General features: G+C 64.2%; 2 protein-coding genes across 2 annotated transcripts in view; one reads left to right on the top strand and one right to left on the bottom strand.

Annotated features, from left to right (window-relative positions):
- Positions 1-21,030, bottom strand: part of PIEZO1 (piezo type mechanosensitive ion channel component 1) — a 23,034-nt gene extending 2,004 nt beyond the window's left edge. Inside the window, exons 1-46 of the mRNA XM_057384458.1 lie at positions 20,865-21,030; positions 14,701-14,796; positions 13,567-13,689; positions 13,209-13,251; positions 12,971-13,121; positions 12,069-12,207; positions 11,197-11,410; positions 10,881-11,046; positions 10,588-10,680; positions 10,434-10,509; positions 10,229-10,320; positions 9,861-10,121; positions 9,679-9,790; positions 9,394-9,572; positions 9,171-9,319; positions 8,800-8,979; positions 8,635-8,726; positions 8,126-8,283; positions 7,879-8,055; positions 7,668-7,793; positions 7,388-7,588; positions 7,101-7,305; positions 6,907-7,011; positions 6,262-6,415; positions 5,510-5,753; positions 5,327-5,423; positions 5,072-5,240; positions 4,907-4,996; positions 4,711-4,799; positions 4,457-4,528; positions 3,961-4,058; positions 3,757-3,880; positions 3,455-3,529; positions 3,191-3,363; positions 3,001-3,119; positions 2,766-2,906; positions 2,421-2,679; positions 2,154-2,342; positions 1,721-1,961; positions 1,471-1,585; positions 1,238-1,385; positions 935-1,149; positions 657-815; positions 434-581; positions 145-333; positions 1-59 (exon numbers count right to left, since the gene is read on the bottom strand). Of these exons, the coding sequence (XP_057240441.1) occupies positions 1-59; positions 145-333; positions 434-581; positions 657-815; positions 935-1,149; positions 1,238-1,385; positions 1,471-1,585; positions 1,721-1,961; positions 2,154-2,342; positions 2,421-2,679; positions 2,766-2,906; positions 3,001-3,119; positions 3,191-3,363; positions 3,455-3,529; positions 3,757-3,880; positions 3,961-4,058; positions 4,457-4,528; positions 4,711-4,799; positions 4,907-4,996; positions 5,072-5,240; positions 5,327-5,423; positions 5,510-5,753; positions 6,262-6,415; positions 6,907-7,011; positions 7,101-7,305; positions 7,388-7,588; positions 7,668-7,793; positions 7,879-8,055; positions 8,126-8,283; positions 8,635-8,726; positions 8,800-8,979; positions 9,171-9,319; positions 9,394-9,572; positions 9,679-9,790; positions 9,861-10,121; positions 10,229-10,320; positions 10,434-10,509; positions 10,588-10,680; positions 10,881-11,046; positions 11,197-11,410; positions 12,069-12,207; positions 12,971-13,121; positions 13,209-13,251; positions 13,567-13,689; positions 14,701-14,796; positions 20,865-20,928 (6,569 nt within the window). The 5' untranslated portion in view covers positions 20,929-21,030. The remainder of the gene's footprint in view (positions 60-144; positions 334-433; positions 582-656; positions 816-934; positions 1,150-1,237; positions 1,386-1,470; positions 1,586-1,720; positions 1,962-2,153; positions 2,343-2,420; positions 2,680-2,765; positions 2,907-3,000; positions 3,120-3,190; positions 3,364-3,454; positions 3,530-3,756; positions 3,881-3,960; positions 4,059-4,456; positions 4,529-4,710; positions 4,800-4,906; positions 4,997-5,071; positions 5,241-5,326; positions 5,424-5,509; positions 5,754-6,261; positions 6,416-6,906; positions 7,012-7,100; positions 7,306-7,387; positions 7,589-7,667; positions 7,794-7,878; positions 8,056-8,125; positions 8,284-8,634; positions 8,727-8,799; positions 8,980-9,170; positions 9,320-9,393; positions 9,573-9,678; positions 9,791-9,860; positions 10,122-10,228; positions 10,321-10,433; positions 10,510-10,587; positions 10,681-10,880; positions 11,047-11,196; positions 11,411-12,068; positions 12,208-12,970; positions 13,122-13,208; positions 13,252-13,566; positions 13,690-14,700; positions 14,797-20,864) is intronic.
- A 1,924-nt stretch (positions 21,031-22,954) lies between these two features.
- CDT1 (chromatin licensing and DNA replication factor 1) overlaps positions 22,955-26,803 on the top strand; it is a 5,543-nt gene continuing 1,694 nt past the window's right edge. The window contains exons 1-9 of the mRNA XM_057384472.1: positions 22,955-23,440; positions 23,765-23,929; positions 24,015-24,232; positions 24,468-24,662; positions 24,760-24,905; positions 25,148-25,251; positions 25,443-25,631; positions 25,905-26,039; positions 26,550-26,751. Coding sequence (XP_057240455.1) covers positions 23,078-23,440; positions 23,765-23,929; positions 24,015-24,232; positions 24,468-24,662; positions 24,760-24,905; positions 25,148-25,251; positions 25,443-25,631; positions 25,905-26,039; positions 26,550-26,751 — 1,717 coding nt within the window. The 5' untranslated portion in view covers positions 22,955-23,077. The remainder of the gene's footprint in view (positions 23,441-23,764; positions 23,930-24,014; positions 24,233-24,467; positions 24,663-24,759; positions 24,906-25,147; positions 25,252-25,442; positions 25,632-25,904; positions 26,040-26,549; positions 26,752-26,803) is intronic.

Genomic DNA, 26,803 nt, shown 5'->3' on the forward strand with positions numbered 1-26,803 from the left:
TAGTCCTGGGGGGTGAAGGGCTGGATGGATTGTTGCTGGGCGCTCGTGGAAAACAGAGGCTGGGGGAGGACAGGGGGACATCAGCCGGGCAGGGCACCCCGGTGTCCCATCWGGGCACCCCAACACCCACCCTCACATCCTCACCTCGTACCCCCCCAGCTTGAGGGTGACRGTGACATCGATGGGGTGGTTGACAATGCCCACCACGGAGCGCACCAGGGACATGAAGAGCAGCGGGAACCAGATGATGCCCACGAGGAAGAGGATTATGAGGCCACCCATGCCRTACTTCACCACCTTCTTCTTCTTCTGCCCCTTGGGCTGGGGGTATTTCTGGGGAAGGGGGAGAGAGCACAGGGTGTAGGGTGGGCTTGGGGGGACCCTAAAAAACGAGGGGTTTACTGAGGGGCCTTTCCTGCCATAGGGGTTGTACCTTCTCAGTCTCCCGGCTGCACTTGATGATGAAGATGTTGGCGTAGATGTCCTCCACACACATCCAGTTGGAGAGGGACAGCGTGGTGTCCGTCCACACCCAGTCCATGACAGCCCGCAGCTCCACCAGGAAGGGCACGAGGCGGAACCTGGGGGAACACGGGGAAAGGGGGTGGTACAGTGCCCTCGGGGTGCCCACGGGTCCCCACAGCCCCGTGCCCTACCCCTGGAAGAGGAAGAGGTTGAGGTGGTTGTATTTCTTGGTGAGGAAGTTGCCCAGGATGCGGGTGGGGTAGCCACAGCGGATCTGGTAGGCCGACAGGGTGAAGTAGATGCACTTGATGAAGTACCACAGCTGGGCCACYGTGTTGAGGCTGAAGAGCCTGCAGAGGGGACAGGTCACCCTTCAGCYGCCAGCCTGGGCCACCACGTGGGCTCAGGGACACACAGGTGCCACGCAAGGACCATGCTGTGCCACAGTGGGGGATCCTTCGGGACACACCTCTGSGTGACGGCCGGCAGGATGATGAACATCCAGAAGTGGATGCCGAAGACCAGGATGACCTGGAAGATGAGCTTGCCCAGCACGGTCTTGCGGAGGTAGAGCGCGCGGTCGATGACCATGGTGCTGAACTGGAAGAGCAGCATGACCAGGAAAGCCTCGGGCACTTGGTTTTCTGACAGCGAGGAGGTGATGTCGGTGGCCGCCGTGTATTTCTGGGGTGCAGGAGAGGTCAGGATGCGGCCCAGCCTCACCCCGTGGTGGGGGCTGGCCAGCCAGGGCTCTGTGGGACCCTCTGCTCACCCCAAAGGCCCAGAAGCCGAAGATGATGATGATGAAGTCGACCACGTCCGCCAGGAACATGTAGGCATAGACATCGGTGGCGGCGCGGCTCTCCAGGTACAGAATGTTCCAGAAGAAACTGTGCACTGGCCGGTATATGCTGTGTGCCCTGCAGGGACAGGGGGCACAGAGAGCACAGGTGACTGGCAATGCACCCCACAGCCCCCAGCCCAACCAACCCCACCGGGACTCACGTGGAGAGCAAGAGCCTCTTGACCCGCAACCCTAACACCTTCAGCTTCTTCTCAGTTTGGCTCTCCTCTGACACTTCCTCCTCTTCCTCCGCCTCCGCCTGCTCCTCCTCAACCCCTTGAAATGAGGCACAGTGTGGGTGACAGCCAGGGYCCTGCAGGGCCACATCCTGCCCGACCCCAGCACCCAGGGGTGCCAGCCTTGCTCCTCACCAGGGCGTGAGAAGAAGTGTTCCAGAGAACTGGTGCTCACCTTCCCCTGGAGCCACCTCCTGYGTCTTCCTTTTCCTCAAGCGGAGCCACATGGTCCCGGCTCCCTCTTCCTGCTCCACGGAATCGCTCTCCGACCCCRTGGCTGCTCCTGSCTGGGGWGGAGCCTCTGGCCCTTCCTCAGYCGCTGCCAGCGATGGSGACGCCGCTTCCTCCTGCTTCTCYTCCTCTTCCTTGTCCTCTGCTCGCTTCTCCGTCTTGTCGTGGTCCCACAGCCCGAAGGACTGCAGAGGGGTGTGGTCAAGGGGACAGGGTCCTGCTGCCCCCCAGCCCCACACACCTCACTCCCCATCCCACAGTATTCAACTCCCAACCAACACCAGAGGGAAATCACAGCAGAGCCACCCAGCACCCACCGGAGCCCCCAGGAGCAGCTCCAGCTCCCCCTCAGCACCCATCCCCAGCCCAGGGCTCACCAGCAGCAGGGAGCGATGGAAGAAGAGGGCCAGGAGCAGCAGCAGGTCATACTTGATGTAGCGGGTGGTCCTCTCCAGGCCCAGGATGCGYGGGGGGAAGAAGGGCTTGCCCTCGTTGCGCAGCAGGGTGATGTAGCCATTCCAGGGGAAGAACCCRAACTGGAAGAGGTATTTCACCACCACCATCACCTGCGGGGACACTGGGGTCAGCGGGTGGCAGCAGGGGACCAGGTGGCACTGTTCCTTCACTGGCCACCCCCTGCCCACCTCGGTGAAGATGATGGCTGTCATCCAGAARCGCTTGGTGGGCCGGGGGATGGAAAGCATGGCCCAGAGGAAGACGAGGATGGGYAGGAAGAGGGAGATCATGGAGCCGGTGACCATGTTGTTGAGGATGATGATGAAGTAGCAGAGCAGCTCGGAGTGGGCGGTCACACAGCGGTACCCAGCCAGCAGCAGCTTCAGGAAGCGGTTGTGGGACTGGTAGAACCGCTCCGACTCCTCCAGCTCGGGGACGTGCGTCTTTCTGTGGGATGAGGAGTGGGATGAGCCTCCCATGCCACTCCTCAGCCCTGTCCCACTGTCCCCACGCCCCGCTGTCCCCACAGCCACCTGTGCACGAAGAGCTCACTGGCAGTCCGCCTGCGCTGCGGGGGCAGTGCCAGGAACTGCTGAGTGTACGCCTCGTCCTCCAGGGAATCCAGGTTTGTCACCGGCTCCTGGCTGATGTCGGGAGGGGCTCTTGGGTACCCRCTGGGGATGACACAAGCACAGGGGTGAGCCCCCTGCCTGCCCACCCCACTGGTGGCACTGCCAGCAGCCCCCTCAGGGGTTTCTATGCACCTGCCTGGAAGCGCCGCTCGGGGAATCCACAACCAAGGAGCTGCGTGAGCTCAGGTCCTGCGGGGAACCCTCTGGYGTCAGCACGTAGAGCTCATCCGGGAACTCGGGGTTTATCTCCTCTCCCTGTGGTGGGCAGGATGTCAGTGCCACCCCGAGGCTGCCACCTGCCGTGCCCTGGTGTGCCCCGGGCTCACCTTGGCCAGCCGCTGTGCCATGATGTACCTCTCCAGGCGCAGGATGCGGGACATGTCCGTGTGCTCCTGGGTGCAGGCGTCCATCCACTGGGTCAGCCCGTCCACCAGGGCCTGGCACAGCAGCCACAGGAACCTCAGYGTGTTCAGAGCCCGCTGTAAGATGTTGCTCCGCTCTGCCAGGGCCAAAGGAGGAGTGGGGAGGTCACTGGGTGCMCACTCAGAGCTCCCAGCACCCGCTGCACTGCAGCCCTGCTGCCCACCTACCGGAACTTTCCGTGTTCTGGTCCTCCTGGCCTTCAGCCCCCTCGGGAGACTCCTCCTCTCTCCCTGCACTGTCCTCTGCAAGGGTCAGACCCCAAGAAGCGATGAACATCATTTCTGGGGCTCTCCCATCCACCACCCCTCTGTCCCACCTTGAAAAYCAGAGTGGGCACCAAAGAAGCTGCACAGCTTGTGCCCAACCCCACTGCAGCCACCAGAGTCCCCACACTGCCCTGCCAGGGCACACAGTGGGCACCAGGAGGGCTGTGTCCCCTCCCAGCCCTATTTGGGGGTGTCACACCCACCTGCAGAGATCTCCGTGCTGGGTGGCTCTGGCTGCTCTGGCCGCTCTGGTCGCTCCGGCCGCTCTGGCCGCACGTGCCGCTGCAGCACCGTCCTGGCGTTGGTCACCCAGGCCTGGTAGGCGAGCTGGAGGGRGACAGGGGCARTCAGCACCCTGGGGACACTGCCAGCCCCTGGCTGCTCTGCAGTCCCCCAGCCCTGCTCACCTGAAAGGCGCTCGGCCTCTCCGACCGCGGCTCCTCCGGCACCTCCTCCTCCTCCTCGCTGTCTGACTCAAAGAGGTAGTATTGCCCCGAACGCAGCACTGCCAGGGGGCACAGGGTGTCACAGCACAGCCRGGGACATGGCAGGGGTCTCACACCCCAGGCTGGCCCCGTTGCCATCTCCCAAGGCTCTGCCTGGCACCAAGGACACCCATGGGGACAAAGCCAACAACACAACTGCCATGTCCCCAAAACAGGCTTTCTCTGGCACCAAGCGTTTGGAGGCGACCGATGTCAGTGACCCCAAACCCACCTTGGCACCCCAGTCCAACACCCCGTTAGTGCTGGGGAGCACAGAAGCCATGGTTAGTGCCCTGTGGCTGAGCCCGGGGACAGGGGACATGYAGGGTGTCACCTGGGCCAAAGCAGTGCCACCAGGGCTCCCGATGGTGTTAGTGGTCATGGCAGGGGTCCATTAAGGCCCCGTGCCAGGCTGTACCTGCGGCGTGGTCTGACCATGGCTGCCACCACTGATCCCTCTGCCGGGCCGYGTCCGCCGGGCTGCCGGGCGCTGTGGGACGGCAAACGGGGCTGAGAATGGCCACGCTCGGGGCATCCCCCCAGCCAGGGGTGCCTCGGGGACAGGGGGATCACCACAAGGCTCCACGGGGCTCCACCAGGACGGGCATTGGCGATGGGGCACGGTCCCATTGGAGAGGGGTTGGGGACACGGGGGGACACCCCAGCTCTCACCTGCTCCGGCCCCGTCCTGCCCTGGGCTGCTGCTGCGGGGCAGCCGCTCCTGGCGGTACTTGTACTGCTTGGCTCGGATCCGCTCCATCCTGCGGGCACAAGAGGCTGCAGAGCCCGCTCCCCCAGACCCCAGGGGTGCCTCAAGGCGCTGATGGCTGCAGGGACGGGGTCCCAGTGCCCCCCCAAACCCACTCACTGCCGCTTCAGCTGGTCCAGCGACTTCTTCTCGGCTCGCCGGTGCGAGCGCAGGCTCTTCATGATGCTGGCCTTGACCAGTGCCACACCCCTGGGGGACAGGGACAGCTGAGGGTCAGCAGGGCCCTGCAGCACCCACAGGGACACTCCAGGACCCCAATCCCACCTGGAAGGCTGCAGGGCAGAGGCCTGGAGGTCCCACATGACATGCAGGTAATAGGAGCTGAGGAAGATACGGCGCTGGAGCAGGAGGAAGAAGAAGCAGATGCTGTCCCAGATGATGCCAGCCGCCTCCACGGGCAGTGTGCAGTCGTGGTCCTTGGCCATCTCCTTGGCTGGCAGGCAGAGGTGCAGGCAGGTCAGGCAGCAGCCCAAACCTGCACCCCGAGCCCCCCGCATCACCCCCAGAGCAGCAACTCACGGTCGTAGTAGCCCTTGACRGTGCAGACGAGGCTGAAGAGCTGGATCACCCAGCAGAAATCACTCTGCATCTGCTGCACGAAGACGCAGGACAGGAGCTGCGGGRAGAGAGGGYACACACAGCTCTGTCACCYGCTGTCCCCTCCCCAGGGCAGCCTGAGGAGCAGCGTGGCGCAGGGCTCACCGACAGCATGTTCTTGGAGATGACGACGGTGACGTTGTAGAGGATGAGGCAGTCCCAGAGCACGAGGCGGGTGCGGGTTGGCTTGCGCAGCATGGCRGTGCCGAACAGCAGCAGGTAGAAGCAGGCCAGCAGGTAGCCCAGGCCGAAGAGGCTGATGCGGTTGGCGCCGGCGATGAAAACCACCACGAGCACGAACCAGAAGAGGTAGCGGAACACCACCACCTTGGCCATGTCCAGGTAGGACCTGCGGGTGGGATGCTCAGGGCAGGGGCCTTGTCCCTTCCCAGTCCCCCCACAGCCCCATGATGGGGGACAAAGGGCTCTGACCCCCCGTCTATGGGATCCCAATAATGGGTGTGTGGGGGTCCAGCACCATCACCATGGGCATCCTGCACCACATCATCTCCTTCCAGAAGAGCCTCAGGGTGTTCCCACTCCAGCCATCATGGGGATCTTAAGGGGCCCCAGGCCCAAAGGGGTCCCAACCCCATCCTAGAGGATCTCAGCCCAGCAGGTCCTACTCCCTGAAGGTCCCATCCTATCCATRCCTCAAGGGGTCCCATCCCAGGGCAGGGAACCCATCTTGCCCATTACCAAAGTTTGGGATTCCAAGGTTGGAATTCCAAGGGTGGGATTCCATCCTGTCTGTACCCCAAGAGACCCCATTCCAGAGGAGTGTCCCATTCACTGCCCACTGGGGATCCCACTCCCACGGCCCCAGCCCGGGTTGGGGTGCTGTAGGGGACACCCACTTGCAGTAGATGAAGTTCTCAGTGCGGCTGTCGGGGTCCTGCTCGCGGTCCAGCCGGTCAGAGTTGTCACCGGCCGCCTGCAGCCAGGGCTCGGAGCGCTCGGCCTTGAACACGCGCCACTGCTGGGATGCGCAGAGCAGCAGCATGAAATCGTCTGTGGGAACACGGCTCAGTCAGGGCCACGGGGCTCCCCGAAATGCTGGTACCCCCCAAACCTCTCCCCAGCATGGGCAGCTCATTCATTCCCTCCAGGCAGGTGTGGCTTCCCCAGACTTCACCTCCTCTTTAACCAAGCTCCCCCCATGGAGTGCGGATCTCCCCAGGCCCCTTCTTCTCCCAAAAGGAGGTGGGACAACCAAGCCCCCCCAAAAAAGGGGTGGGGGTTGCCATGACACCCTTCCAACTGGGTGTGATTAAAGCTCCATCCCCAATGGGGTGGGGCTCTCAAAGCTCCTCCCACCCCTCCTGCCTGTCCTTCCCCCTCCTGGAGGCACAATGGGACCCCACTGATGACTGACGGGGGATGTCCCACAGGTTGTGGCGGGGACAGGGGTTTGAATAGGGTGACAAGGCACCCCATGGGCACAGAGGGACTGGGGACTGCGGTAGGAGCACCGAGCACAGAGTAGGCAGGGGGCAACTCACTGATGAGGTTGGTGGATTTGGGAGCCTGGAAGAAGTCGGGCAGGTAGAGCCACTTGATGATCGCCGAGTTGAGGGGAATRTTGTCGCTCCAGCGCCATGGATAGTCTGAGGGGCAGGGGAGGCACTGTCAGCACCAAGCCCCTCCTCCAGCCCCCTCCCAGGGCAGCAAGGCCAGGTGCCCCCACACCCCTTACCCCTGCAGAGGGCGGGTGGCATGCCCACGCACAGCAGGTACTGGTAGAGGAGGAAGATGACGAGGAAGAGGCAGTACTTGGGCCAGAGGCGGGCGATGGCCGCGCGCCGCCGCCGCGTCAGCATCACCATCAGCCAGCAGCCGTGCAGGATCACCAGGAAGTTCATCCGCTGCCCGATCACGTTCACCATCATCAGGAAACAGATCTGGGGGCACAGGGGGGCGCAGGGCTCAGCACTGGGGCACTGTGAGCGCTGGGACCCTCCCCCCACATGTCCACGCTCCCACCTCCAAGCCAAACTTGTAGTAGAAGTAGTTGATGAAGTATTTGGCGCAGTTGATGAGGCCCTGGTCGAGGTGCTCGCGGGAGATGTCCTCAAAGACCGTCTCGGTGATGGAAGACACCAGCTGGTGCTGCCTGCGGTGGTACTGCTGGCGCCGGTACACCACGGACTCGAACACCAGCAGCAGCAGCACCTGCAGGTGGTTCTGGGRGAAGAGGGCACGCTCAGGACCACGCTGGAGCTCAGAATCCCCCAGGCGGTGCCCGCAGTATCCCCGCACCCACCTGGACGTAGCCCAGGTTGGGGAAGCCCTTGCGGATGCCGAACCAGTTGGCCGGGTCCACGGGGCCGCGGTACAGCGTGGAGTTGGCCAGCTCCTCCGGGGTCAGGTTGGTGCCGTTGGGTAGGGGCTGCAGAGAGGGCACCATGGAGGGTCAGTGCCACCCACACCCCCTCCAGCCAGGGAGCTCCCCAGAGCCATCCCCACGGGCGCACCTGGGTGCAGTTGCTGGAGTACTCGAGGGGATCCACGATCTCCAGCTGGTAGAGCATCTTGCAGACGATGATGATGCAGGTCCAGACGGCGGASAGGCACGAGGCCATGCGGCGGAAGCGGCAGTAGGGCATGGCCAAGGCCCACAGCAGCACCAGCAGGAAGTTCATCACGGACACCTGGGGCAGAGGCAGTGTCAGCACCTCGGGGGGTGTGTCTGAGCCCCCCAACCCTGCACCCCAGCAGTACCTCCTCCAGGGCCACCCAGACGGTGTAGATTGCCACCATCTTGAGGACGTGGAGCTCCAGCAGGCGCCTGATGAACACCTCTGCACGCGTCATCGTGTCCGAGAAGGCGCGGCCCAGCACGATCAGGCGCTCCAGCACCAGCCCCCACTTGTTGGAGTCTGTGGGACACGGACCCTCAGGGATACCCCAACCCATCCCTGTGTCCCCACCTTGCACAGAGAGCAYCCCAGTCCATTCCCACAACCTCCCACACTGGAGAACAACCCAATCCACTCCTGCAGCCTCCAGCCTGTTCCTGGCTCTGATGGGATCCCAACCCATCCCTGTATCCTTACAGACCTGGAGACCCCAATCATGCCCTGCAAACCTCCTGGCTTGGAAGATGCCCAAATCCATCTCCATACCCTCCCACACTGTGATATCAACCCAAATCCATCTCCCTATGCTCCCAGGTCCCTCCTGGCTTTGAGGACACCCCATCCCAGCCTGTCCCCATCCCTGCCCTGTACCCAGGGACTCGGTGTCAGAGTCTCCTCCGGACTGGGCGGTCTCRGCAGCGGCCGCATCCCGCAGCAGGCGGCTCCCGTGAAGCTCCTCAGACCTGTGGGAAGTGGGGCTCAGAGCGGGCACGGGGGGCTCGGGGTGCAGGGGGGTCACCCAGYGCTGGGTCCTACTTGGGGATGTGGCAGGGAGCTGGAGAGGGGGGCCGGATGCGCTGCAGGTCAGTGATGAGCATGAAGGGCTGGTGGAAGTAGTGGAGCTGGAGGATGCAGGCCAGGAGGAAGAATCCCGTGATGAGGATGCTGGAGAAGAGCTTGGAGACGCTGAACTGYTCCAGGCCCAGGTCTCTCAGCCTGGATGGGGAGAGGAGGGTCAGCACAGGGCCCCATCCATTCCACCCCAAACAGGCACCGAGCCCCCAGCCTGGGGCTCACCCCCAACCCGCTCCATGCCTCAGTTTCCCCAACCCAACCCTCAGCCATGCTCTGGTACCACCACAGGGCTGGCACCAGCAGGGACCCCACGGTGGATTGGGGACACTCACTGCTTATCGGTGAGGCCCGTCAGGTTCCTCCAGTACATGGGGAAGTCCTTGAACTGGTAGGTGTAGTTGGCGATGAGCACCATCATGGTGTAGGCCACCACCAGCCACCAAAAGCCCTTGAGCACCTTGCGCCACAGGCTGTAGTACACCTGTGGGGACAGGGACATCAGCAGGGCCACTCTGGGGGTGGCACAGGTCCCCAGGGGCTCTCAGCCTGCCCTACCTGGAAGAGGATGATGCAGAGGAGGAAGAGGAGCATGTAGACGATCTTGTAGACGACGAGGCGGTCGGTGAAGGTAACCACAATGAACATCCCGGCGCAGACGCAGATCCAAAACTTGGCAAAGAAATTCCTCACCACTTCCCCCAGCTTCTTCATCACATCCCGCATCTGGCTGGTGTCTGTGGGGCACGGGGGGCTGCAGGAGCCGGGCAGGGGCACCGGGGTGTCCCCACACCCGTGGGGTGCTCAGTGTGGCACAGCGTGGGTGACACCAGGAGCCCTCACCTGTGTCTGTGACAGACACCTCCAGCAGTGGTGTGACTGGGGACCTCCTCGTTAGCACCTTCTCCTTAACGAACTGCCGCAGCAGCACCCAGAAGGTGAGGGTGAGCAGGAGCTGTGGGGACAGGCGGTGAGCAGGGACAGCCAGGCGCTGGCAGGGACAGCGGGGACAACGCCACACTGACCTTTGCCCCCAGGGCCAGGCAGGGGTACCTGGGGTGCACCAGCCCCAGCGCCTGCAGCCTCATGGAGCCGACGTGGGTGGGCAGCTCGGGGACCAGGTCCATGGCCCACACGTACTGCAGGCTGCACAGGGCCGTGGCGTAGAGCACCAGGAAGGGCGAGCAGAGCATGGCGAAGTTCCTCCGACTCCGCACCGTCCAGATCAGGCACGACCACAGCAGCAGCACGAAGGTCAGCCAGCTGTGGTAGGTGATGCTCCACACCTGCAGGCAGAGAGCATCAGGGCTCAGCCTGTCCCCATGGCTGTGTCCCCTCCCCAGGGCTGTGTCCCCTCCCCAGGGCCCCTCCATGTCCCTTCCCAGCCCCTTACCATCATGGCGATGAGAGCTGACACGTAGCTCTGCTTCATGAGTACATGGCCCAGGGTGTTCAGGGGCAGCCATTCCACTGAACTCCTCCTGCCTGGCGTGGGGAAGGGGCATGTGAGGCACCCCTGGCTGCAGGCAGGGTTTGGGGAGGGGGAGTGTGAGGCACCCCCAGGCTGCAGGCAGGGGAGAGGCTGGGGTCTGGCTTACCTGCATTCATGACGTGGACAGTGCAGTTCTCRGTGCTGCCGCTCGGCTTCACAGTCTTGGGAGGGGACAGCATGGGCTGGGGGCAGAGAGGGCTCAGAGCCCACCCTGGTACCCCCATCCTACACCCATTCCCTGTGCAGACCCCCAAACCCACCTTGGTGTCCTCGGCCATGCGGTCAGTGTCCTGGGGCAAACTCTCCAGCTCCACCAGGTCCCTCGGGAACGGCCGTGCCGGCGCCATGGCTCTCTGTGAGGGGCAGGAGCCAGCTCAGGGCACCCACTGCCACCAGTGGGGAGCAGGATCATGCCCCAGCCCCCTGCCAGGACACCCCCACTGYGGGCACCCCACTGCCCCCACCTCCCCTCTGCACCAGGGTCGGGGCAGTCACAGCCAGGCACACTGGGCATTTATCACCACTGTGACCATTGGGGTCTGCTGCCCCTCACCTTGGCATCCTGCCGGCGCAGCTTCACCAGGGTGGCCACGGTGTAGTAGAGCAGGAGCAGGATGCCAGGGTTGGCATAGACAGGCCAGGAGTAGCTGGTGTTGAGCTCCAGGGTGTTGGGCTGGGAGCAGTTGTGGTACAGGATGATGTCCTTGAARCCGAACACCCTGTGGGGACAGAGGAGGTGGCATTAAACCCCAGCCAGGACCATGAGCCAGGGTCCCACCCTGTTGCTGGCACCAGAGGGATGCTCTGGCAGCCCTCGCCATGGTGGGATCACGGGCAGCCAGGGCACAGCTCCCTCGCCAGGCACTCACCGTGCCCAGATGGTGGGGGGTGGGAAGACCCCCTGGATGAAGGGGGTCTGGTAGGCATAGAGGCACACGAGGTGGCCGGCGCTGTAGACGCCGACGATGATGCAGAGGATGTTGAAGGCGCGGTTGCTGGTGGGGAGGTGACAGGCCCACCACGTGCACAGCCCCACGAAGAGAAAGAAGTAAACACTGGAGGAGGCGGAGGGCAGGGTGATCCCTGGGGAGCAGCACCCCACAGGCGGTCAGTGCGTGGCCTGGCAGCCCCCTGGACTGACTGCATTGAGAGCACCCCATTCCACTAAAAGCACCCCATTCCACTAAAAGCACCCCATTCCACTGAGAGCACCCCATTGCACCCAGCATCCCTCCCTGGAGCAAGAACCCCTTCCCCTTGGACCAAGTTTTCCCCCTTGGACCAAGTTTTCCCCCTTGGACCAAGCATCTCCTCCCTCAGCTTTCCCCCCTCGGACCCAAAATCCTTCCTCCTCAGACCAAGCATCACTCCTTCTTGGAACATGCATCCTCCCTCCTTGGATGAGCATCCCCTCCTTCCCAGAGCAAGCATCTCTTCCTCCACAGACCAAGCATTTGACCCTTGGAGTGAGCAGCTCTCCCCCTGGACTGAGATCTCCCCCTTGGATTGAACATTCTCCCCCGCCTTAGTCCAACCATCCCCTTCCTGGACTGTTTTCCCCTCTGGCCCAAGTATCCCTCCCTCCTTGGGTTGAGCTTTCCCCCTCGGATGGAACACTCTCCCCCACAGACCAAGCATGCTTTTCCTGGGACTGAGCATCCCAACCCCCTGGATTGAGTGCCCCCACTTTGGACCAAGCATTCCCCCCAGCTCACCCCGTGCCCCCACACCCCGTGCCCACCTGCCAAGGCCAGCAGCAGGACGGCCAGTCCCTTCCCAGCCTCCCAGAGCAGCCAGTGAGCCTTGTCCCACAGGCGGCTGCTCAGCGGCACGTCCCTGTTGGCCGCACGGCGGTGCCGCCCCGCATCCTTCTCTTCCCTCTGCCAGGCAAATTCAGGGCGATGTGAGCTCCCTGACCCGACCCAGGGCAGCTCCTGGCCGTGCCTCAGTTTCCCCACTCTGGGGAGGGCAGGGCTGGCTGGCCAGGCAGGCACAGTGCCCGGCACCTGGCCGTGTTTATCTCATCAGCCGCCTGCAAAGCGCCTCCAAAGGGCGGCTGTTTTTCTTGGCACCGGGGGCCGGGTTCCCAGCACTGAGCTTTTTTCCAGGCTGCTCCTGCACCGGCCCTGGGCTCACAGCAAAGGCATCCGTGCCGGCCACTGCTCCGGTTACAGCCCAGCACGGCCAGAGCCTGGCACTGCAGCCTGGGGTACCAGGGAGCCCCCAAAGCGGGGCTGGGAGTGCCACTGGGGCTGTGTCTGCCTGGGTGACCCTGGTGCCTCGGGTGCAGTGTCCCCCTGACCTGCTGGCAGTGCCAGGCACGGCACCAGCCCTGCAGTATCACACTCCAGCTGGGGGCCAGCACCCCATAAGTGCTCACCCCACTGTGCCACGGGATCCCTGCGGCAATGCTGGAGCAAACATGGGCACTCCTCCACAGCTGCAGCACCCCAGGCTGGGTGACAATGACCGAGCCCTCCACCCTGGCCAAAACTGCCCCAAACTGGGTCCCAACCATRGATGTCCCCATGCCAAAATTCTGTGTCCCAGGCTGTGCCCAGAGAAGGGACAGGGACAAGTTGGAGGAGACCTGGTGGGATGTGGATGGTGGGATGTCCCCATGGCACCGGGGGTGGCTCTCACCCGCTCAGAGGGCTCCTGGGAGCTGGGATTCCGTCTGTGGGCGGCAGGGCCGAGGCGGCAGCACGTGCACAAGGACAGGGACGAGACCAGCAGGATGCCAACGTCGGGCGCCAAGAGCCGCACCGAGTTGGGAATGTCRCTCAAGTCCAGCCTGGGGGGAGAGCGGGGCAGGGGAGGGCTCAGGGGTGACCCCCAGCCACTGCCAGCCCCCAGCCCCACAGCACCAGGGTGTCCTTACCTGGTGACCCCAACGTGCCGAGAAAGGACCTCCCAGGAGCTGCCTGTGGGACAAAGGGGGCACTGAGTGGGGCAGACCCCATGTGGGCAGGCTCCGAGCACCCCCCACCATGGGGAGAACAATCCCAACTGTGGGAGCACATGATGGCCTCTGTGCCCAGTGCAGTGGGCACCCAGCAGACACCCTGGCATGGCATAGATGTCCCCAGAGCTGGCACCTGGCTGGGACCCTGCTGGGAGCCTCAGCATTCCCCCAGCATCAGCAGGATGGGTCCCACACGTCACCAGCTTGAGGGCACAGCTCCAGGGCCCAATAAGATGTGGGTGGGTGAAGGTGGGCACGGGGACCCCCTACTCACAGCTGGGCCCCAGCAGCTGGTCCAGGACGGGCAGCGTGCGCAGGCATATCTGGAACACCAAGTGGGTGAGCACGAAGATGATGCTGGTCCCCAGCAGAGCCTTGAGGATGCGGCTGCTGTGACCTGTGAGACACAGACACCCTGTCAGCCAGCACCCAAGGACACCAGTGTCCTCAGCAGGGACCCAACACCCTCAGGAAGGCTGCATTGTGCCCAGAGATTCCAGGGATTGGCCCCTGGGGTCCCGCCACGGCTTTGCCCACCTCACTGCGTGCCCAGCACAGCCCAGGGACACCCCCGGAGCCAATGCCCAGGACAATCCTCTGTCCTTTCCCCCCTGGACAGGGACCACACCGGGGTGCAGTCAACATCCCCATTCCTGCTGGAACATCCTGTGGGAGGGCTCCAGGGGGTTCTCCTGCTCCAAACCCCGTCAGCTCTTCCACCAGCTGCCATGCCCCCATCCCACCCGGCTCTCCGGGCCCCGTGCCCGTTTTCCGGGCCAGGGGGTGGGGTGGGCAGCGGGCCCAACACAGCTGTGAGCAGCCTGGGGGCGGCCCCGGGCCAACAGCTTTCCTTCCACTTGTTTTTTCCTGTAAATCCACACGAAGGCTCTCGGTAGCGCCGGGATCCGGGGCCGTGCGAGCCCATGAAATATTCAGAGGTAAAGCTTTTAGCTGTGGCCATGCCAGGCGCTGGGGGCTGGGGTCAGAGCCTGGCACAGGGGGGCTACAGCACCCCATACCCACCTGCCCAGTGTGGGTRACCCCCTGCGGCCACCGCGACGCCCCAGTGCCCCGGACAGGATGGAGGGGCCGCTCGTGGTGTGCCCACACAGCCCAGCCCTGAGGTTTTTGGTTAATAAGGCTCCAAACTGACCACTTTGGAGCAGGAGGGCTATTAATAGCCACACTGGGCTATAATTAACAGACAGAGGCTCCACATGGAGCCACACTGCCCAGCCGGGGTAAAACCGCAGCGAAGGTGCCCGCAGGAGGGGGTGGCAGCCCCCTCTGCCCACCCCACCTGTGCCACCCCTGCAGCCCCCTCTGCCCACCCCGCCTGTGCCACCCCTGCAGCCCCCTCTGCCCACCCCACCTGTGCCACCCCTGCAGCCCCAGGTGTGTCCCTTACCTGTGGTGACGCGTGCGGAGGGCCCCGGGAACCAGGGCAGGAGCAGCAGGAAGAGCAGATACACGAAGGACAGGACGTTGTAGCGGAAAAGGCAGGCTGGGGGCAGAGGGACAGGGTCAGTGACAGCGATGGGGTACCCGGAGGGATCACAGCTGCACCCCCTCACCCTGGGGATCCCCAAAAGAGAATGCCAGGTGGTGCTGGGGTCATGCCAGATAGGAAGGGGGTCAGGCCCCCCAGAAACACCATCAGAAAGAGGGACCCAGGCAGGACCCCAGGCTGAGCCACTCCTGGTGACCCACATGGGTGACACAAAGAGGGGACACTAGAGGTGCCAGACACGTGGGGTGACAAGAGAAAGAGGAGCCATGAGAAAAATCTGCTGCAATTCCACATCATTCCCACAAAACCACGCTGAGGATTGAAGGGACCCCCATGGCCAGGCTGAGACCCTCACCCGTGACCCRCCGGGCCTGGCACAGCACCTGTCCCCARCCCTGCTCTGGGTGTGCCACCAGCTCAGCACCTTCCCCCACACTTATTTTTAGACCTAAATTACAGTTTGTTTGGAGGCATGAAACCGTCGGCGGAGCCTGGACGAGCCAGCGCGCTGCAGAGCTGCCACTGATGGGGACAGGGACGGGGACAGAGACAGGGGACAGCACGGTGGGGACGTGGCGGGGCAGCTGCCACCCCGGCTGGGGACGCAGCGTTCCTGTCAGCACATTCCCGGTGACAGACACCGGCACATGCACCGGCAGGAGCTGGGAGCATCCCCAGGGCAGCCYGGAGGCCACGGGGATGGGCAGCACCAGGGAGACAGCCCTGAACCAGCGCCTGGCTGGAGATGGGGGATGAGCTCTGTCACTGTGCCCTGCTCCTGGCACTGCCTGGACATCCCTACGTCCCCTCTGCTGCAAACCAGAGGGACACATCCTACTAGCAGCAGGACAGCCACARGGCACCGCTGCTGGGGACCCCAGCTCTGCGTGGCCAGGGCAGGGAGAGCTCCCCTCGGCACCCTACAGGGGAAAGGGGTGAGACAGGGGGCTCAGAGGGCAGCCCTGACCCCATGGGATGGCGGGGGAGAGGGGGCCCCGGCCGGGCGCCAGGGACGTGCTCAGCACCGCAGCCTCGGCACGGCCCTTCCTGTGTTTACGAGGTTTTAATGGGACAACACATCCTGGAGYGAGGGACAGCACAGCAGGGAGGGGACACGGCACAACTCCGGGGACAGCAGGGCACCCTCGGAGGGTGTGGAGGCAGCAGGAGGGAGCACCCAGGAACGCGCATGGGACGCATCCCACACCGGGGTTAACACCAGCTCCAGCCCCGCAGCGGGGTCCCCAGTGTCCCCAAGCCCGGGAAGCACAGCCCGGCCCCGAGCTGGGGTGGGGGGCACGGGGAACCCGGCGTGGGAGCCCCAGGAGCGGCAGCAGCAGCCACCTCCCGCGGTGACCCCGGGCGCGTCACCTCCCGCACGCCTGCCCAGGGCTCCTGGCTGTTTCGGCAAACCATGATCTCATGGTGCAAATATTCCCCGTCCCGCGCCAACGGCGACGCGGCCGAGAGAGAGGAGCCTTCCCGGCACGGCACGGGGGCGAGACACGGCTCCGGCTTCCGTGGGAGCAGGCAGGGCCCCTCGGCCACTGGCACCCAACCATGCCACTGCCCAGCCTGGGGGGAACCAACCCCACCCTGAACCCCTGTGGCACCGGCCACAGCCACATGGTGGTGGCACCGAGGGCACATGGAGCGCTGGTGGCACCGCCGGGAGCTCTGGTGAGAACAGGGATTGTTCTCAGGYATGGCTGGGCACTGGGGGCACGCAAATGCTGACCCCATTATTGGGTGCCACCAGCACCCCCAGGACCCTCTGGCTGGCGGCTCACCCTCCAGCCCTCAGRCATCACCAGGAAACTCTCAGCACTGCTCCATGGCTTCAATCAGGGATCAAGAATGAAAAAGGAAAGAAGGTAGTGACAGCCTGGTTTGGGAGCACCCTCGGAGCCCKGCTTGGCACCCACCCGGCTGCACCGGGGCGTGCCGTGCCGGCGAGTGTGGGTGCTCCGTCCTGCACAGTCGGAGGGAACCGGTTCCCCGCAGTGCTGACAGCGGGGAAAGTGCTGGAGCGGGGAGAAAAACCAGTTTGGCGTGTAGGGAGAGCAAACCCGCCCTCCCGCACCCACCGAGCAGCCGGCCGGGTGGGTGGGAGCAGCACTGGRGCACCCACGGCCCCCTCCCCACACCAGCAGTGCCCTCGCCCACGACACCCTKGGGTCCCTCTGAGCACCCACCTCATTCCCTAAGTCACGTATCCTGGTCGGCGCCCCGAATTGCCGCTTCCCCAGCCCCGTGACCCCGGGAGCAGCCACAGCAGCTCCCACGCTGCCGGCAGTTCACCGCCACCGCAGCCGGCGGCACGTGAAATATTAACGACAGGAACGAGCCGGGAGGAGGATGAATTGCAGCACTGGGGARCTGGGCGGGATGTGCCGGGGTTCCTCCGTGCCAGCCTTAATTGAAATTGCCCGTGGGAGGGGAATGGGGTCACTGGGCACCACCAGCCGGGAGGAGTCTGCATCAGGGTTTTTTCAGTGCACTGGGATGGGAAGAGGTGCTGTGGGAGAGGGTTGGGGTCTGACAGAGCCCCTCTGCAAACCAGGCACCATTTCACACCCAGATAGCTTCCAGGATGGATCCATTCCCAACTGCACGGGGAAAGGGAGCTCCCCAGGCCCCCCGGAGCCGGGGCAGCCCCACACACCAGCCCTGCACCATCACTCAGAGTCCACACCATGCTCAGCCCGGTGCGGCCGCTGCCCTGCGGGGACTTAATTAGCAGAGCTCTTTAATTACCTGCCCTGCTCACTCACACGGGCCTGTTACCTGCGGCCAGAGCCAGGCAGCTCTGCCACACTGCCCCAAGTTCACCAGCCCCMGCTGGGGCCCCCAGGGACCCTGACAGGGTCCCCAAGGTATCACTTTACTCCCAGGACTCTGGACTCTGCACTCGCTGGCTGCAAACCAGAGGCAGGGTGATGATCCCAAAATCCCATCAGTGTGGCTCTCCCTATCCCAAAATCCCCTMAGTCCCAAAGCAACGAGTCCTGGGGCGAGCAGAGCCAGCCACCAGCACATTCCCAGCCCCGGCCCCAGCTCCTCTTTCCAGGAAAGAACAGCCCCACCGGTTCACCCACCATATCCTGTTTTTGTGGAAAGTTCATCCCAATCCCGCCAGCTCCCGACCCTGCTCCCTGCGAATGCCGCAGGAGATGCCCCAGGAGGGCTCTGGGCCGGGTGCCAGTGGGTGCCASGGCTGCCAGCCTGGGAAATCCCAGCATCAGCCAGGAGCTCGTGCCACGGGACAGGGAATGCAGTGGCTTGGGGGACAAGTGTCAGGGGACARCCCTTTCCCTGGCACACGCCAGGATGGCACAGCCCATGCCACAGGGCTCCCAGAGCTGCAGTTCAGCACTGGGACATGTGAGGACCCACATTCCCAGACCCACCAATATTCCCAGCGGGGCCGTGACYGTGGCTGCCATATGGCAGCACCAGGCAGTGCCCAAACCCTGGTCTCCTCAGCCAACGGGACTCACTGCACCCCTGGGGAGCCCCCCATGGTGTTCCCCTCTTTGGGGGCTCAGTCATGGGGACACAGGCACCCAGGCCCTGCATCTCCATCCCATCCCATCCCATCCCATCCCATCCCATCCCATCCCATCCCATCCCCTCCCCCTGCACCCAGGAGGAAGCGATAGTTATTGCTCTTGGAGACAGCGGTGGCTTTGCTTTTTTTTTTTCTTTATAGGTTTTTTTCCTTCTCTATTTTATTTCCCTTGGTGTTATAAAAAGCACCTGACCACAGGAGGCAGCTGCTGCAGCCCACGCTGGCAYCCAGCTGTGCTCCAGCCCTGCGGGCCCCAGAGACCCCCCAGCACCTTGGCCAGGTAAGGGCAGCTGTGTCCCCACATCAGGGGGCTTGGGGGCACCCCAGCCTCACAGAGGGGGTGCCACCCTCACCCGAGCACTACAGAGTGTGCCCAAGCACTACAGAGCACAGATCAGTGTGGCCATGACTGCCTCTGGGGGTGCCCAGTCCCCCCTGTGTGGGATATGCTGTGCCCCCCACAGCRGCTCCAGGCACCCCAAATCCCATCATGAAGGACGGAGCCAAGGTGGGGACACAGCCCATGGCACGGCTGGGACCCTCCCATGGGTCTGCCTTGTGCCAGCCCTGGGAAGCCGGGGGGCTGCCGTGGGAAGCGGGAGCCACCCCGAGCCACGCCGTGGGGCCCAAGTGCTGCGCCTCCACTCGCCCTGAGCTGGCCAGGAGCCCCGAGCAAACATCCTCCGGACGTTTGGGAAGAGCCTTATTGCCAGGGAAGGAAGGGCCGCAGGCGGGTCGTGCTCCGGGGCAATTCCTCCCACCCAGGTGCAGAGAGAGGCAAGAGCCACATCTCCCTGTACCTCAGTTTCCCTTGGGCCCTGCTGAGTCACCCCCTCTCGCCAATCAGCTGGAGCAGGACCGAGTCCCCGCCCAAGTGGGGCCCCAAATTTAAACAAGCCACCCACAAGCTCACCAGGGGGGACACCAAGGTCACCAGTGTCCCCAGATTTGGGGTACCGGGGTTCCCCAGCATGCCCCGTACCAGTGCAGGGTGAAGAGCCAAACAAGCCTGGCACGATTTGGGGCCAAATCAGCATTATTTGGAGCATGGGGGCCCCACGGGAGGCTGTGCCCAGAGGCCACGTGTTGTCCCAGACACCCTTGGGCTGCACCCAGCAGCTCCCAGTGCACTGGCCCGGCCGCTGCACCCCCTGTCCGGGGAGCACAGCCCCTTCTYCCAGCCCCACTCGTGGGCTGGGTTATAATTAACCTCCTCACATCCTGCACGATGCTCTGAGTCACTGCCCCAGCAAACCAAAGAAAAAGCAGCTTTTTCAAGAGTCACRGACTTCCTGTGCCAGCGGCACGGCCAGCACCCCAAAGCCCAACCCTGGTCCCCAAAACACAGCTGGGAACGGGGCTGCTCGGATGCACCTTCCTCGGCTGGGCGCACTTCCCTCTCTCCAGGTGACACTATCTCAAAAGTCATTCTAGGGCTACCCCAAAAGCCACGCCAGGGTTTCCCGCGGTGTTCAGGCCCTCCAGCACGGGCAGTGTGAGCCCGACGGTGGCGGCAAACAGATCCAGCCCGTGCCCGGCACAAGGAGCCCCTTGAACAATCCTGTTTATAGAGAGGTTTTTCCTTTGCGTCTACGCAAACGCAGCGTCCCCGAAGAGGCTCCGGAGCAGCCGGGCTTCAAAGAGCCGATTCTTGTCCTGCGCGTCCCGGGACACGGGGATTTTCCAGGCCGGTGGCCAGCCGGTTGCCTCGGTGGGTGGCACATCTGCCATCAAAGGCCGACAGTGCTCGGAATGGGCTGGTGGCAGCTCTGGGGACCACAGAGCCATAGGGGCTGGGGTGGGCGCTCTGCTTCCCGGGATCCACCCGGGCACGGAGACGGGATCGGCGCCAGCTGCCCGCCGGACATCGCCCACCCCGGCCCCCAGCACCCGCCTCACCCTCACCCTGCACCCACCGCAGAGCGAGCGCGGTGACACGGCTGCGACCAAACTGGGTCACCTGCACCCCAACAGCCCGCGGGTGTCGGGGGAACAGGGRGGACACGCACACAGCCCCCGCCCTGGAGGAAGTCGTAGCGTTAGCCGCGGGTGAGCTCGGTCACGGGTGGAGAGGGGCGGCATTGAGAATGACCCCCGCGGGGGGACCGCACCACCGCCCGTCCCGGCACCGACCCCCTCCCGGAGCCACCGGCGGCTCCTCCCRGCGCGGGGATCCCACCCGCGGTTCCTGGACGCAGGGATCCACTCGCCTATGGCTTCACGGCGCTTCCCGCGCCCCCCGCTCCACGTGCTGGGGAAAAGCCCCGCGTCCCGCAGCCACCGGCGAGCGACAGCGCCGCCAGGGCAGCCCCGGGGACACGCGTGGGGAGGCCCCGAGCCACCGGCTCGACGGGCGGGCGACCCACCCGGTTCGCCTTTGCGGGATCCCCGCGCCGCCCGCCCCGCGCGCGGGAAGAACTCCCGCGCCACCCGCTCCGCGCCCGCGRGGACCCGGCCACCCCACGCGTGGGGACCCGCGCCCCGCACTCACCGGCGAGCAGGGCGAGCGGCAGCAGCAGCCAGTAGAGCCCGGCGCAGAGCCGCCGCCGGTTCATCCCGCCCGGCGGCTGCGGCGGGGGGGGGGGCCGGCCCGAGCCGCTCCGAGCCGTTCCGCCCCGCCGGGGCTGGGCAGGCCCCGCTGCCCGGTGCCACTGCCCGGTCCCGCGGCGCTCCGAGGCGCTGCCCCCGCCCCGCGCCCGCTGCTTTATAAAGCGGCACCGCCCGCCCCCCCCGCGGGGCCGGCGCGGCYCCAGCGCCGCCCGCCGGCACCGCGCCCGTCGCTGCTGACACGAGTTGTCCGGGCTCAGCGCGGGCCCGGGTTCCGCTTTTTGCGGTCGGGGAAAAAAGATCTACTTTAAAAAAAAAAAGGCAGAAAGATAAGCTAATGTGTTTCCTGTTTGTTTCGTTCAAAAATGAAATRAAGAAGCTGGAGCTAATTTTTGCCGAATTTTTGGTTTTTATATTAGGGCTGAGAGCTGCTGTATGGAGTGGGGAGCTCAGGAGTGCTCTGCTGGGGGCTGATGTGCAGCCCTGGAGCTGTGTGCCATGTCCCTGGTGCTGAGAGAATGATCCCATGTTCTTGGAGCTGGGTCCATGATCTATATCCCTGAGCTCAGTGCCGGCAGCAGAGCCAGATGCAGCTCGACACCCCCATGGAATTGGGAGCCCAGGGGAGAGGAGTTGGGGTCACATCTGGAACCGGGAGCTGTGCTCACCATCCCATCCCACCCCAAATCCCGGTGGCAAGGCGCCAGGCACAGCTGGTGGCATGGGCAGCGTGGCCGGTGACACCTGGCAGTGCTGGTAACAACCAGCCTCTAACAGGAACCATCAACCCATGAAATTCTGCACATTCCTTGGCTTCCCTGCACTTGTTTTCCCAGCTTGGTTAATAAACTGGCATCCAGCTGGCACACTGCYGGACTGCTCCCCACTCTCTTCCCTGAGCTCCCTCCAGAATTCCAGGGGCTCTTCTCCACACCCCAAACATGTGCAAGCCCAGCCATCCAGGCATCTCCTGCTCACACCGTAACTCCCAATCCAGGATGGATCTTATGGCTCCCAAAAATGTGTATCTATGGATTTGGCAGGCACAGCCCCTCCTGGGAGCATCCTCATCACAGGGACTCGCTGCATCCACACTCATCACTGTGATCCAAAGGGATCTGCTCATGTAAATTAAACACTTGTCATCACAAAGACATGAAGTCCCGCATTAACACCATGCATATGAGACCCAGATACTGGAATTACCTCCCTCAAACCCTGGCTGCACCCTCCAGCTAGCAGGGATCAGGAAAGGGTGGTGCAGGCACCCACACCAGCCTCCTGCTCACAAGCCAGCCCTGAGCACCCACAGCCAGGCCGGGAATGGAGGCTGTGGAAGCAAATGGGCACCGGGAATGGCACCCCAGAGYCCTGCCCTGCACAGCTGAATCCGGCCCCACTCCACTTTGCCGGCTTCACTCAGGTTTTACGAGGGATGTGGGAGACCCGTGAGGCTCTATAATGAACTGCGGGCACGGCCTGAGTGCCTGGGCTGGCARTGATGGGCCAGAGGCTGCTCCCAGCTGCGGGCACTGCCAACAGCACAAGGCCACGGTGTGGGGCAGGGAATGCCAGGGCAAGGGGATGCTGTCCGTGCCTCTGCAGCCCCTCATTCCCATGGCTAGTCCCTAGAAAGGATTCCATGCCACCATGGAGCTCTTGATGGAAATCGGGCAGGGCTTGGTCCCCACCTGCATTGGAGAGAGCAGATGAAAGGGATGGCCACCAGCACCATCCCAGATGTCATTTTCCTATTTTTTTCCCTGCTTAACCCCCACTCTCCCCCTGCTGATGGTTCCTCCAGAACCAGCCAGAGTGGGCATACTCCATCCCTGCCCAAGGGGCATTAGCTGGTCCTTGACCCAGGAATGCTGGACCTCCTYTCTCTCGGAGCTGTCCCAGCCCCCCTGGCGCTGTCCTGGACCCCCCGGGTCCCCAAATGCGGCACCGCTCTGAGGGACGCGGCGCCTTTAAGAACCGAGTGGCGCCAACTCCRTCTCACGTGACCTCTCCCCGCCTCCAGGGGGCGGGGCCCCGATTCGCGGGCTCCCGCCAAGAGAGAAGCGCGCGGGACCAAACCCACGTGTCACCGGGACCGGCACCGGGATCAGAACCGGGACCGGGACCAGGACCAGGAYCGGCATCGGGACCGCGGCCATGGCTCAGCTTCGCCTCACCGACTTTTTCGGCCAAACGAAAGCGACCACCGGAGCCCCGTCCAAGCGCAGCGGCGGCCGCCAGCTCAAGGCCGCCCTTCCCGGTCCCCCGSTGCACCGGGAGGAGGAGGAGAATGGTGCCCCGGCGGGGCTCATCGCCCGCTCGCCGCCGCTGCCCGGCTCACTGCGCACCCCGGCCCGCGGGGTCTCCCCGGCCCTGCGGGGCCTGGCGGGCAGGAAGCGGAGCCGCCGGGAGATGGAAGCGGAGTCGCCGGTCGGGGCCCGGCTCGGGGAACCGAGCGGGAAGTCGGCGCGGAAGAAGCTGGAGATGCCCCGGGATTCGGAGCCGGGGTCTCCGGGAGCGGTAGGGAGATCTTGGGGTCGGAGATGCGCCGCTTCCTCTGGGCTGCGCTTTGAAATGGAATAGGGGAGGATGAGGGGTGGGGGGTGAATTGCTGGGTGTGGAACCATAAAACAACAGCCTCTGCAAGTGTCCCACCCGTTTTCCTAGTGCAGGACCTCCAGAACTTGCCCCCTTCACCTTCTCTCCCAGTCGTGCTTACCCCCTGCCCCTAACGCAGACGCTGCTATGGCTCCCTCTCTCAGTGCGAGGCTTTGGGGGGCACAGGGGAAGGGATCYGGGCCGGTGGGTTCCTTGGACAGTCCCTAACTCTCCTTTCTTTTGCAGGCCACCAGCTCCTCGCCTCTGGCCACTCCTCGACCCCCGACATCCCTCTCAAGGGACCTTCCAGTGTCCTCCCACGCCACCAGAACCGGGTCCCTCAGCCGTGGGCAGGACACGGGGACACAGCCAGGCACAGCCACCACGGGGACAGCCAGGCGCCTGCAGCGGGTACGAGCTGATTCTGGCTCCCTTCTCCCGGTGGGGATTTGGTGCTGCGTGTCCCCCTCTGACCCTGTGTCCCCTCACTGCCCAGGAGGACGTGGCCAAACTGCAGGAGCGCCTGCAGAGGATGAAGGTGCTGGGCCAGGTTCCGTCCATCCCCAGCGGGACCAGCACTGAGCTGCAGAGCCGCCTGGAGCGCGTGCGGCAGCTGGAGCAGCGGGTCCGGCAGAGGAGAGCGGAGAGTGAAGCCACAGCGGGAGCACGGCCATGCGGGGACACCGGGGCGGCCACTCCTGCAGGAGASACCGGGTGAGGRGCAGCTGCAGGAGGGGTTTGGGGGRTCCCAGCAGCTGCCACAGCCCTGCAGTGGTTTTGTGGGGGTCTTCCCACCCTGTGAGGGGGTATGGGGACTTGAAGCATTGAGACACCAACATACCCAGGTGATGTGACCCCGATACCTACTCATGGAAAGAGTTTGGGGTGGGCACACAGCTCCTGGCCAGTGTCCATCCCAGGAGTTCTCTGACCCCATCCTTTCCTGCAGTGAGAAGCCCCCGGCATACCAGCGCTTCCACACCCTGGCCCAGGACCTGCCCCCAGGACTCACACTGCCCTACAAGTTCAGGGTGCTGGCAGAGATGTTCCGCAGCGTGGACACCATCACCGGGATGCTCTTCAACCGCTCAGAAACTGTCACCTTTGCCAAGGTCAAGCAGGGTGTGCAGGACATGATGCGCAGGTGAGTCGGCTGCTGTGGGTGGCCCGTTTTGGGGTCCCAGCTGAGGCTGTTGGGGCTGTGACACTGGGTGTCCCCAACCTCTCTGGTGCTKTCACAGGCAGTTTGAGGAGCGGCATTTGGGGCAGATCAAGGCYGTGTATCCCAGCTCGTATCGCCTGCGCCAGGAGAAAAACGTCCCCACCTTCGGCAGCGCTGGGAAAAAGTCTGAGTACCAGCTCACACTGGAGCCAGTGCTGGAGGAAGGTATGGAGGGTTTTGGGGTGCCCAGGAGCTGTGGTAGACTCAGTCCTGGCTGATCCCTGAATCCACAGGGTTGCTCTTTGCTTGGTCCATGAAATGGAGCCTGAGCATGCTGGAAGTGGTGGGGCAGAGACTCTGGCCATGACTCAGCCCCATGGCAGGGCTCTGATCCCATCCTTCCCRAGGCTCCCGTGATTTGGGCCCCTCCGGGGCACTGTGGGTGACATTTGTGTCCCTCCTTGCAGAGGAGAAGGTGGATGGGCGCCCGCACCTGTCGGCATCACGCCTGCTGGAGCGCCGCAGGGAGTTCCACCGCAGCCTGGTGAACATCGTCAGGCAGCACCACAGGGTGAGGGACACCTGGCACCCACTCTGGGGGTCTCACGAGGAGCAGGGTGCCATCCAGGCTGAGGGACACAGTGGTTCTTCTTGGAGATGGCTCTGAATTTGCTCCCTGTGTCACCAAGCTGTTCTGGGAGCRCAGGGCAATGGCTGCCTCCCCCATTCCCTATGCCTGACACAGCTCTTGCCCTGCTCCAGGCATTCCTGGCTGCCCTCACGCCTCCCATGGAGGTGCCAGAGGAGGAGCTGACCCGGTGGCATCCCCGCTTCAACGTGGACGAGGTGCCAGACATCAGCCCCGCGGAGCTGCCGCRGCCGCCGCAGGAGGACAGGCTGAGCACGGCGCAGGAGGTGCTGAGCACGGCCCGGGGGCTGCTGAGCCCCAAGGTGAGGCAGGGTTGGGGGCTTGGAGCAGCCTGGGACAGTGGAAGGTGTCCCTATGCATGGCAGGGKACTGCAGATGAGAAGAGCTTTCCATCTGTTTCTTCTTCTGTGGTTCCACGAAGCCCAAACTGCTGCRTGCAGGCAGGAGGGGTTGGGAGCACTGGGCTGGGATCACTGGGCTGCCGGGTGACAGCGGGGGCGGCACAGGGGAAACTTCTCCTCCTTCCTGCAGCCTGAACCGTAACCCAACTCCTCCTCCTTCTTCCACATGAGCAGATGGAAAAAGCTCTTGCCAACCTGGCCTTAAGAACAGCCGAAGCCGGCGCGGAGGAGCCAGCGCTTTCCAAAGCCCCATCTCCTGCCAGCACCCCCAGCGCGCTCAAAGGGGTGCCCCAGGGGCTGCTTGACAGRGTGAGTCACCCTGTCCTGGCTGCAGCAGGGGCTGGGGGTGCTCTGTGTACCCACCCCAACCCCTCAGGGCCTGAGGGTGCTCCCTGCACTCACCCTATCCCTCTGGACCTGATGATGCTCTCTGCGCTCACCCCATCCCCTCAGGGCCTGGACACTCCCTGTGCCCACCCCATCCCCTCAGGCTGGCCAGGGGCCCTATACCCACCCCATACCCTCACGACATCCTCTCAGGGTGTGAGGGTGCTCCCTGTGCCCACCTCATCCCCTTGGGCTGATCAGGGGCCCTATGCCCACAATATCCTCTCAGGGTGTGAGGGCGCTCCCTGTGCCCACCCCATCCCCTCACGCCATCCCCTCAGAGCCTGGGTGCTCCCTGTGCCCATCCCATCCCCTCACGCCATCCCCTCAGGGTGTGAGTGTGCTCCCTGCTCTCACCCCATCCCCTCACCCCATCCCCTCACAGGGTCTGAGTGCCCTCCCCACACTCACCCCGTCCCTGGTGCCCCTCAGGTGCGGGCGAAGGAGGCTCAGCGGCTGCGGGCGCTGCTGACTCGGGACGCGCAGCAGGAGGAGCGGGCGGCGCGGCTGGCCCGGTTGCCGGCCATGGCGCGCGTCCTGCGCAGCGTCTTCGTGGCCGAGAAGAAGGCAGCGCTCAGCATGGAGCTGCTCTGCGCCCGCCTGACCGACAGCTGCCCTCAGCTTGTGGCGCCTGGTAGGAATGGGGGGCTCTGTGAGAAGAGGGGGCTGTGGGGAGCCAGGGGCTG

This window comes from Malurus melanocephalus, unplaced genomic scaffold (assembly GCF_030028575.1).
Source record: "Malurus melanocephalus ecotype Western Australia unplaced genomic scaffold, MMel_1.1 scaffold_710, whole genome shotgun sequence".
Classification (NCBI taxonomy): Eukaryota; Metazoa; Chordata; class Aves; order Passeriformes; family Maluridae; genus Malurus; species Malurus melanocephalus.